Below are 11,568 nucleotides of genomic sequence, written 5' to 3'. Positions count from 1 at the left end.
TCTGGCACTGCCCCAGGGTCTGCTGTGGTGCGGCATATTGGTGGCCGATGCTACTGAATGAATCCTGTACTAGTCCTGACTTTGATCGCTTCCTGCCCCTAACTGCCAATCAGCCACCAGCCCCAGAGAGCCCAGCCCACCTCTTCCTCATTCACTCTGCAGCCATTTGCACTGCTCCCTGGTGGTCACATGGGTTCAGCCCCAGTACCAGGTCTGTTTGGGTTTACCCTGGCTCGCACTGGTCACCTTGAAGATCTAAGCCTCAGCATCAGGGGGTATGGCAGTCTTTGAAGAACCTGGGTACAGCGTCGTCTTCCAGATCAGGTCTCTGCAGCATCTCAAGAGCTGGGGCTCAAAGGGGGACGGTGGACAGCAGAGGGAAAAGCTGTATGGAGAGGCCCTCCCAGATATGATGCCTGTGGATCTGAGGACAGACCAGCCAGGCCGATAGTGTGGTCCCCACACCCATGAAAGAGCACTTGACACCTGGCTCAAGGACAGAATGACAAACTTTATTAGAAATGTTCCTTGCTTGAAGGTCACATTCACATTAAAGTGGAGGCTGCGCTGTCTGGCTCTGGTATCCCACGCTGTGACGATTTCCAGTTAAAGACAAGTCTGGGTGGAGACTATCAGGAACACACCAGAGACGCTGAACGTGGTGCTGAAAGGCGAAGGCAGCGGCAGCAGCAGCAACATTCCGTGAGAGGATAGGTCTCAGAGCCTGCAGAGACTGTGTGTCACCCCCACCCTTCCAGTCCCAAAGCCACACCACGGGCCCCAGCTGATAAATAAACAGCATGTCACACACATATGAGAAACAAGAAACAAACTGTGGAAGTCTTCTAAAGTGAAAAAATAATTTGCTCAAAGAAAGCTCTGTGACAGCCAGGCTTCACCCTGAATATGGTGGTCAGAGTCCTGGACACTAATGGTGTCTCAGACTCAGGGTCCCGAGGCCCCCATCCTCCTTAGCACCTTTGGGAGAAAGCCATCTTCAATACACTCCTCTTCAAAATGCAAAACGCTACTTTAAACGATCATACCCAAGAATAAGCTCTGTCCCTAGGGGAAGTCATCAGACTACTGTCCCTGAAGAGACAGGTGGGCGGGGACAGCCAAACGACTCTATCCGTGGTGGAAGAGGGAAGGACGGGCTGAGGAAGCCGGCTCAGAGAGGAAAGTCCAGGTTCTTCGCATTGCCGTGGTCCCTGGCGACTGGTCTCTCAAAGTGGTTCTAAGTCTTAAAACGGAAGGATGATCTCCCTACCCTGGCCAGGGGCAGGCAGGGAGGGGACCATCAAGGACTTGTTTCCGTCATTCATTATTCAGAAGCTATTTTCTCTCCACCGGCCAATTTTCCTGGGCCTGTCTGCAGTGGGGAACAGGACGCTGTCTCCTGCCAAATGTTTTATTCATTCTCTTGAGAAGGAAATGGTCTCTACACTCTGGTTGACTAGGTGACTTCCTGGTCCTGGTTGATGGCAGCAGTTTGGCCCTGGCAGTCACAGTGGCAACAGGCATTCCTTTTCCAAGTCAGTGACGCAATCCTGACGCTCCGGAGCTAGGTGCCGTGTGACCACAGATGACGGCAGGCCTTCAGCCCTGCTCACTGGTACTGCAGATAGTTTTTGAGCGACTGAGGCAGGGGCAAGGAGTCGATGTCCCGCAGGCGCTGTCTGCCCAGGGCTGAGCGGATGGATCTCCGACACAGGTCCATCAGCGGCAGGGGCTCAGCTGCAAAGACAGTGACGTGTGAGTGCCCACTGCTCAACCCGCCCAGGTGGCCCGCCGCCTACCCCTGCCCCTGAACTAGTACAGGGCCTCCTGTTCCTCACGAGTCATCCTTGCTTGAAGTAAGAGGCCCTCAAAAATGTTTATGGAAAGGGGAACACGGCTGGTCAGACTAGATTTAGCATAATCAGTGGTGAATAGTGGTGTTAAAAGATTAATAGTGGTATTAAACTTATCTCTAGCAAGGATAAGCTCTGATGTGGAGTGCGTGACTCAAAAATGTTTGAAAGTGGCATCCTTTGCCGGGCGGTGGTGGTACACGCCTTTAATCCCAGGACTCAGGAGGCAGAGGCAGGCAGATCTGTGAGTTTGAGGCCAGCCTGGTCTACGAGAGCTAGTTCCAGCACAGGCTCCGAAGCTACAGAGAAACCCTGTTTCGAAAAACTAAAAAAAAAAAAAAGAAAAGAAAAGAAAAGAAAGAAAGAAAAAGAAAAAAAAGTGGCATCCTTTTAGAAACAGAATAATTTGTCCCAATTACTCAGGAGGCTGAGGCAGGAGGATCATTTAAGTCCAGAAGTTCAAGACCAGCCTGGGCCACACAGCCAGATCCTAGCTCAAAACAAACAAGCGAACAGGTTAGATCCAGCAGCTTTGGAAATTCTTTCAAACCCTCACACTTTCCTATAGTGTCTGCAGTGGGCACTGGGAGGACATACTTTCTTAGAACGCTCAAGTTCTAGAAAAATCCATAAAGTAAGATCTACCGGGGGGGGGGGTAAAAGTGCTTGCCACAGAAAGCTGATGATGTGCTATTGATCCTCAGAAGTCACTTAAAAAGCTGGATGCAGCGGCAGGCACCTGAAAGGCCAGCACTCCTACGTGGAGACGGAAAACAGATGAGAGACCCCAACTCAACATGGTGGGAGGAGGGAACCCACTCCTCAAAGTTGCCCTTTGACCTCCACACGTATGCACACTGTGGTGCACTTACCCAACCCCCAAGAGTAAAAAATACACCAAACCACAGCAACCTCTGGATGCAGGACAGTTGACTGATACAGGCTCACTGAGGGTATTCACACTAACACTTATCTCTTCCAGGTCCTCTGGTAACTCTGTGGGGCACAGAGACAACTGAGCCAGGGCCAGAGCCAGCCCTGGGGTGAGCTTGTAGTCTGTGATCTTTCTCATGATCTGGGATTTTTAAGTAAATGAATGATTTATTGCTGTTGTTTGTTTTTTTTAATTTTGTATACGTGGTTGTTTTGCCTGAATGTATATCTGCATATCATCTGTAAGCCTTGTGTTCACAGAGGTTAGAAGAGGGTGTTGGGGCCCCCTGGAACTGGAGTTACAGATGGTTGTGAGCTGCCATGTTTGGGGCTGGGAATTGAACCCTGGTCCTTTGGAAGAGCAGACAGTGCTCTTAACCACTGAGCCATCTCTTCAGCCCCAGTGAGTGAATTATTTTAAAAGTGTTAATATGTAAAAGAACTCCTGAGTGCATGGGCAGCTGCTGGAAAGCTTTGAGGATAGAAATCTGAGCAGGATTCTGAAGGGTGGGTAGTCTATCTTCTAGACTTCTGGCAGACTGTGCCACAGCCTCAGGCCTCTTACTGTCCCCCATGGCCACTCTCCCGGTCACGGCTGCCCACCTCTCCCACATGGCTGGAAGCAGCCATGCTACTGCTCCTCACCAGCCGGTGCCAAAGTCAACTGCACCTGTTCCCAGAATAGAAAACAAATCAGCTCATCATGGAGGCACCCCAAGCACAGGTGAACAGGAGGACGAGCACCTCAGGGACGAGCATCTCAGGCAGAATTTTAAGCACAAGAAAAGTATGTTGTGACTCCCAAAAACCCCCAAGTTTAAAAGTAGCTGATGATGTTCAGGGTCTGGCCAATGATACGCAGGGTGCAGCGACCGGGGTGACCGTGATAGTGGAAGTTTGCGTCTAGCCAGTTTGCGTTGATGCCGGCAGGAACAGCGTGAGATTCTATTACTCTCTTCACCAGAAGTTAGGTCTGAAATAAAGGAGCCACTCACTGAGTCAGGCCTTCGCCCCCCTACCATGAAGGCCTTCGTCCCCTGGGATAGGGGACAGGGGTGAACACACGTGTCAAGCAAGAATAAGTAAAAAGGATAACAGGCGTTTTCACCCAGCTCCGCCAGCCAGCGGCAGCTGGCTCCTCTTCTCCCAGCCACATGTTTCTCACCTGTAAAATGGGACGCGATGGCAGCATCACATCACGGACTGTATGGTGACAAGGACGTGGCATGGCCTGCCCTCTGCCTTAACAAGGTTCGTGCTGAAACACTTTCAAACCATCAGCTCAATAGGTCTCTTTGAAAACAGCCACGCTGTAGTTTGCTGTTCTTCTAAGGATGTTCCAGGACGCCACCCTACTGACGGCCCCTTTCTGCTCTTGATGAGGACTTACACAGGCCGGTGAGGAATGCCTGGCTCTATGCTACAAACACCCCAGTCCTGTTGGAAGCCCTGGGTAGATTTTCCTCAGTTACCCATCACTGATCCCTGTACAACCTGAGGGGAACCCAGGATTTCCAGGGACTCTGTTGCCATCTGCAAAAAAGGGTAACTCAGCACCTGGGGTTTAAGTTGGCGTTTATCGTCAGGGATGTGGACAGCGGGGATACTGGCACAGAGACTGGTGGCTTCGGATGACTTCTCAAGCCTTCCCACCTGCCCTGGGACGTGCTAAGACGTGAGTCATCAGTTACCATCACGCCTGCATTCCTGATTTAAGTCACAAGGTGAATGGCAGACAATGCGAGTCAGATGGAAAAGCACTTAGCGACATCCTTGAACGCTGAACTTAAGAAGACCTGGGTGCGGTGCTATTTTTCATAAAGGAAATGAGGAGACACACAAGTGTCTTGCCAACATGTATGTTTGTGCACCACTTGCATTCCTGGTACCCATGGAGACCAGAAGGCACTGGATCCCTTAGAAATGGAGTTACAGTACACCATGTGGGCACTGGGATTTGAACCCAGGTTCTCTGGAAGAGTAGTCAGTGCTCTTAATGGCTGAGCCATCTCCCTAGCCCCATCCACTATAATTATCCAAGTATGAGGATGCTGAGAGGAGGGAAATAAGTTCCGGGGGCAGCCTGGGCTCCATGCTGGTGCCCCTCCCAGCTGCAAGGACAGAAAAGAGGTGCGCACTCCCTGTATGTTTATGAATGACGCGGCATCTAGCTCGACACTCAGAAAGGCAGCAGCAGGCTAGACAGCAGGGTAGACTCTAGGAAGGCAGAAAGCAAGTGTAGCAGGCTGGAGAGGTGAAGCAGGGAACCTGGCAGCAATGTCCACTAAAGGAGAACGAAGGTTCGTAGAAGACACAGGCGCCACAGACCACACATCTTGAGAATCCAGAAAAAGCTGTAGCCCAGCACTTGGGACAACGGTATCCCCACCGCTGCCCCAGCAGAAGCCTGAGCCTGCTGTCTGTCTCAAGGGAAGTAGTCTTTAAGGAAGGCCCTACTCTGGGTGGAAGGTCAGCTGAACGGAGCACAAGCAAATACTTCATGCTGGATGGGGGAGAGGTGAGTGGTGGAAAGGAAGGCCATTTCTACAGAGGTAAGAACACAAGGACCTGGCCTCTCCGCAGTGGGTGGCCTGGTGTGACGACGGCCTAGCAGTTTGGCAGGATGGAACTCACACTTGATTCCTGGCGGCAGGAACCTTGACGGTACCACACCCACTTAGCTTGCAGAGGAACAAATGCACATGACACAGGCGGAAAATACCCAGAAGAGAAATGTGGGGTGGGCCTTGGAGACCAGGGCTGTGGTCGCTAAGCCTCTAGCAGAGAAGAGGCAGACACCCAGGGTCAGCCCCAGGGACAAGCTCGCTCGAGGTAGCATTCATCAAAAGCAAGGCTGCTCAGAGCATACATTCAGATTTCTGCCCAACGCCTTGTTTAGCCACTGGTCTACAGGAGATTCCCAGAGGAGCAGGGATCTAACTTCAGATCTGACCATGTACCCCAGCCTCCTATCTGCAAACCTAACCATGTACCCCAGCCTCCTATCTGCAGAGCCAACCATGTACCCCAGCCTCCTCTCTGCCGAACCGACCGACCATGTACCCTAGCCTCCTCTCTGCAGACCTGACCGAGGACCCCAGGCCTCTGTCCACAGGCCTTCTCTGACTCCTGGCCAGGCTCTTGGGGGTTTGGCCACTTCTGGCTTTGCTACATACCCAGCCCTGTTGGAGCTAGATGCTGGCTAGCGACTGAGCCTCTGCCAGCTGTAAGGAAGAATAGACTGCTCTGCTCTGGTGAGCTCTGGGGACTGCAGCCATATCCTCCTGGCTGTGATCTCAGCTCCGATGGGCCTTTGCAATCTCTGAGCAGACCTGTGTGTTTGGGTTGCAGTGCGGAGAGATAGGGATGAATGCCTCATTACTTGTCTAGCAAGTTAAGAGCTGGGCTGGGGTGTAGAGACCGGAACTAGAGCAAAGACCAGCACAGCCTGAACTTGGTTCAGAAGCAAAGCCATACTCTTTCAACAGCCGTCACTAATAACAAAAGATGTCAATATATAATCTATGAAGATATAGAAAAATCGGTTCTTGAAATTAAAAAAAAATTTAAACACATAGTTTCCTTCTACTTTTATGCTTCTAAATTCTGATCATAATGATTAATGCTGGTGTTTCTGATGTTTGAGATGTTTCTGCCCTAGGAAGAATGACGTCACATGTCTGTGGAAGTTGTCACAATCTAAGTGAAGCCACCTTTGCCAACTACTAACCAAAATAAATAAATAAAGCTGGAGGCTGAGGAGGAGGGAGCCTCATGCATGTGTGGCCCGTAACAAGACCTATGCACCATAGTCCTTGCCAGAAGTGTCACCTCACACAAAGGCCACCACAACCTTACCCAGTCCCAGATTCGACAGAGACATCTTCTGGACAACTGTTGCTCCTTCCTATTAATCCTTGTAGGCAGGGCTGATTGTTAGAAAATGTCTTTTGCAATCCTCATATCCCACTTAAAACCTTCCCGCATCAACCTCCTAAACACCCTTCATGTGGCTCGTCTTCCCACGGAATGTCCTACTATTCCTAACTTAGCATCGTTATTCCGTGACTCTCTCCACTTGCTACTGATGCTGACATTCCTCAACTCCGTATTTGCTTAGCTCCTACTCTGATAAAATTAGGGCCACTGTCACACGTGATCTCTCCTGTGGCTCTAGTCCAGGACCCACATTAACTTTGCTAAGTGATCTATGGACCCGAAATGTGGATGGGCTTCACGTGGGGGCCCTTAAATGCAGGATCTGGGGTTTCACCCAGACACACTGCATCCAGACAGCACTTAAACAGGACCTGTTATTCTAACACATTGGTCTGCAGGCCCAGGGCAGGCAATGCCCTGCAGAGATCACTATACAATGCCAAGGAAGTCAAGTTCCTGTTCCCTCCTTAGCACTGTGGATCCCTGTCCTTCAGCCCCAAACACAAGGGTCCTTGGCCCACACCTTCAGACATAACTCTGCATGTTCTTGTCTTTGAATGTCACCCACTCCTAAGCCCCTTCCCACCCACTTTCCAAGCACCTGTGTTCTCTGTCAGCTTCTGCATTCCCTTGGAGCCCTTGGTCTCTTCCTGACTCCACTATGAAGCAGTCTCACGTGTCCTTCAACCAGCTCCAGCCCTCCTCCCTGTCCTCCTCATCTCACTCCCCAGCAAGGCCATCATCAGTATGGTGACCAAACCCATTTGAAACACTCTACTCTCTACCCTACCCTCAGACCTTGTCCTAAGTAGGAAGCAGGGGGAAGGGGCATCTGTGCTCTCTGTCCCCGGCTTGCAAGCCTGGAGTTCTTTTGTCACTATTGAATCTCCTCCCCTGGGGACTGTGGCTCCCACAGGCAGGAATGGGAGTCACCCCTGCTGCTTGGTCCTTACTGCAAATGACAAGGCCAATGGGATGGAGAAGCCCAGGTTCTGGGAGACAGAAGCAGCTGCAGTGAACCCTCATCTCTACAAAAGGCACTGAAGCACTCCGAGGCAGGCAATGAGTGCTAATAACAGAAGGGAGTCCTTGCCAGGGAGATGCCCAGTGGGTACAGTGCTTGACACACAAGCGTTAGGAGCTGGGTCCAGATGCACAGAACCCACGTAAAGCTGGATGCGGTAGGTTGCATCTGCAATTCCAGAAAGATGGCCAGAACCTCACAAGCCAGTTAGAGACCCTGTCTCAAACAAGATGAAAGGTGAACATGTGCGCACACACACACACACACAGGTGGGGGGAGGAGAGAAAGGCAGGTGGGAAAGGGAGAGGGGGCTGTGTAGCCCCTTTCATCCAGCCCTTAACTGGCTGGAGAGACTATGGCAGATCCCTTCCCTCTAACAAGCAGAACTGTACTGTACTGTGTAGTGCTAATTTTACAAACTGGTACAGGGATGATCCTTACTTAGATGAACCAGTTAAGCTTGGGTCCTGTCCCAGGGAGCTGCCGGGTAGCTGGATGTGCCAGCCTTGGGCAAGGACATCCCCAGCCACACAGGGAGAGGGAAACTGCCCTCCAGCTTTCCTTTCTGATGCAGCCCTGGGGCTACCTGTTGCTCAGCAGATACTAAGCTAAATATGCCCATCGCGGTGCAGGGAGCCAAGCCTGTGCTTGCAGAGCCAGCAAGTATGGGGTGGGGGCGGTACCTCAGGAATAGGGTTCCCAGGATGCATCTTCTTCCAAAGATGAAGATTGAGGGATAGGAGGCAGCCAGACTTATCCACCAAATGGCAGATTAGCCAATGCTATAGCAATGAATGCAGGGAGGCCCTGGTTCCAGAAGAGACTACTAGGCCAATCAGACAAAGGATCTTGTAGGTGTGTACACAAATGCTGAAGATCAGTGAGGAAAGAAGGAGCAGGAATCCGCACAGAGGCACTTGGTTGTTAATGTCCAGATCTTCCGGATGGGTGGCAGATTCAGGCATGTGCATTAAATCTCAAGCAAGTTCACAAACAAACAAACAAGTTAGAGCAAAGAGAGCCGGGCAGGGCACTAGTGATGACAGTGTGTCAGTGGTGAGGTCACAGCTAAGTGACCGAAAGAGCCCTGCTGCAATCAGGACGTTCAGTTAAAAATAGAGACGAGGAGAGCAAAATCGCACAAGAGAATTAGCGTCCCAGTCTAACTCAAGTAAGGGCTTGGCCAGAAGATGAATTACAGCTAATTCTAGCTAATGAGTAATAATGAAGTCACTCTTGTCTGCACAGAACTCAGCACTGCCGGGGAGGGGCGTTACTACCATGCAGGAACAGCTGACCTGGGGTTGAAGACCTAAGCTGAGTTCCGCCTTAATAAAACTGTTTTTTGTTTGTTTGCTTTTGTAAAATAGTGACACTCCCTGCTTCACGAGGAGCAGCAGGGGAGGATCTGGTAAGGGACAGAGTGCTTAGGGAAGGTCCTGGCCTTTGTGGCACTCAAACAATGACAGCTACTATCGACATTCCAGAGCAGCCTTGGGAGCAAAGCAGAGAATGGGGCAACCGGTGTAGGAGGCTGCTCCAGGTAGGATATTCCTGTGCTGAAACCACAGATGACTCTGAACACACCTGGGCAGGCCAGAGCAGCTAGCGTGCGCGAGAACCACATAGCAGCCCAGGGACTGGAGCCTCCTGTCCTGTGCCCCAGCCTGTAGTGATTTTAGGGTCCACCTTCCAGTTTCTCCATCAGATACCAAAGCAGGGAGAAGCCCATGACTGTTGACATCTTCAGGTCCATTCGCTGGACTCCTGAACTCGGTATCTAGCAACAGGTACAATAAGAAGGGTTGTACTAGGACTCACGCATCACTTCCCATGTTAGGGAACATTCTAGTGCTCTTCACTCTCACAACCCGGTGAGGTAGTTGTTTGTGTATGCCCATTTAAAGATGTGAGGAAACTGAGGCAGAGAGGGACCATATGGCTAGCTCAAGGTTATGGCTGAGCACTGACAATGGGACTGCTGCTCAGGGTCTGATTTGGGATGCACACCCGTGTGTACATGTGTGCGTGTGTGTGCATGCGTGTGTGTGTGTGTGTGTGTGTGGTGTGTGTGTGTGTGTGGTGTAAACACAACCTGCCTACCTGCCCTGAGGAGTCTACTAACTGGTCTCAAGAGCCCCCCTTGCCTTGCCTCTTCAACACTGTTCCATGTGGTGTTGTCGTCTGGTTTGCTGTGCATGAGAGACCCTTGAAAGGACTGAAGGTGGACCCTGACCCAGGCAAGGCCAGCAATAGGCTGGCAGAAGAATTGGGAGTTTCGGCCCCTAGTAAAGGAGTTTGCCCAGTGTTAGACAGTGAAATGGGTCCAATTTGCCAGGTTCCATATGGGATTTGGATGCCATCTGTGGCATTGCTTTCTCCTGGAGACCCAGTGACCAGAATGGCCTTTAGTCCTCCTTCTGGAAGCAGCCTCGGTGCCACCAGGCTGGCTGGCACGGTTGCCTTCTGTTTTCAAATAGCTAAACTTCCTTTCATTTGGGAAATGTCTCTATGCTAGCCTCTTACTAATCAGCGTAAACCCTGGGGGCTTAATACGAAGGCCTTCTAATGGATTTACTATGTTTATTTGACCTTTCCAAGTGTGAACTCAGAAACAGGCCCGAAGGAGGCGAAGAAGCTTGTTTTTCTTAAGTTCTGCAAAAGTGATGAGTAAATTGAATTCTTGGATATGGTCCGCCTAGGTTCTCTCACCCTCCCTCTTTCCCTCTCTCCTTCAGCCAAAGGCTGCAATTAGGCTCAGGAGGAACCAGCATTTATGGGACAGCTCGCTCCAGAGGAGAAAGAAGCGTCTGCCCAGAAGTGGTAAGTGGTGAGGTCTGTGCACAAGTCTGTACACCGCACAAGCACCACAACGCAGAGCAAGGGTCACCAAATTCGGAAGCGCTGACTCTGTTTCCCCTTCTGGCTTCGAGGCACGTGATGTGACGTGTTACCTAAATTTAAAAACGTTCAAGCCCAAGGCACGGGTGAGAACAAGCTCCAGGGGCACAAACACTGTAGACCGCAGCATGCAAACTTCAACCCTAGGAGGCCAGGAATCTTCTAGGTACACCCCGAAGAGCAGGTATGGAGAATATGGGTGCAGCCAGCAAACCAGGGAGCAGACACCAGGGGGCCAGCACTTGGGTCCAAGTAGGACTGTGGACCCCAGGTTACCGGGTACCTCCCCAATGGAGGTAGGGACTTGCAAGCAGAGGGGTCACGTGATTTCCAGGCTTACCTAGTCTTCGAAAGAACAGACAGAGCTTTCGAGCTCCGGGACCTGAACTCTACAAGACACCACTCAATGCCGAGAAAACTGATATATTTGATATAAAATGCCTGTAACATCTGTTTTCCCACAGACCCAAACATTTTATTTCTTATTTTACTACAGACAAGGTATGGCAGACATTAAGGGTTTATGAGCCAAAATATATTGGCAGGAAAAAAACTTGACAGAAAAAAAATCAACTTTTTTTTTTTTATGTGCTAACTAGGTGGTGGCAAAACCAGTTTCCTGAAGTGATACAGACTGAGAACTCTGTTGATCCTGATTGGCCGTTGCCCAGGACCTGCTGCAGCTACCCTCGATGAACCCTGCCAGCATACCACCTGGCCTGACTTGGTTTACACTCTGCCTCTTGCTAGATCCCACATTCGTCCCAGACCCGATACCACAACCCTGCTTGACCACTCAGAGGACTGAGGGGAAGAGAATCTGGCACCTCCTAAATCCACGCAGGGTCACCAACAGGATGCTCAGGTGCGTGGGCAGAGGGCATATCTGTGAATTGAGTTGCACAGTTCAGTGGTGAG

At 50.9% G+C, this 11,568-nt stretch overlaps 1 protein-coding gene across 1 annotated transcript in view; it reads right to left on the bottom strand.

Annotated features, from left to right (window-relative positions):
• Positions 1–492: 492 nt before the first annotated feature.
• Spsb4 (splA/ryanodine receptor domain and SOCS box containing 4) overlaps positions 493–11,568 on the bottom strand; it is a 72,556-nt gene continuing 61,480 nt past the window's right edge. Inside the window, exon 3 of the mRNA XM_075964918.1 lies at positions 493–1,737. Within this exon, the coding sequence (XP_075821033.1) occupies positions 1,610–1,737 (128 nt within the window). The 3' untranslated portion in view covers positions 493–1,609. The remainder of the gene's footprint in view (positions 1,738–11,568) is intronic.

Source organism: Microtus pennsylvanicus, chromosome 3 (genome assembly GCF_037038515.1).
Source record: "Microtus pennsylvanicus isolate mMicPen1 chromosome 3, mMicPen1.hap1, whole genome shotgun sequence".
Taxonomy (NCBI): domain Eukaryota; kingdom Metazoa; phylum Chordata; class Mammalia; order Rodentia; family Cricetidae; genus Microtus; species Microtus pennsylvanicus.
The sequence above is the reverse complement of the archived record's forward strand: the minus strand, read 5'-3'. Positions and strand labels throughout refer to the sequence as shown.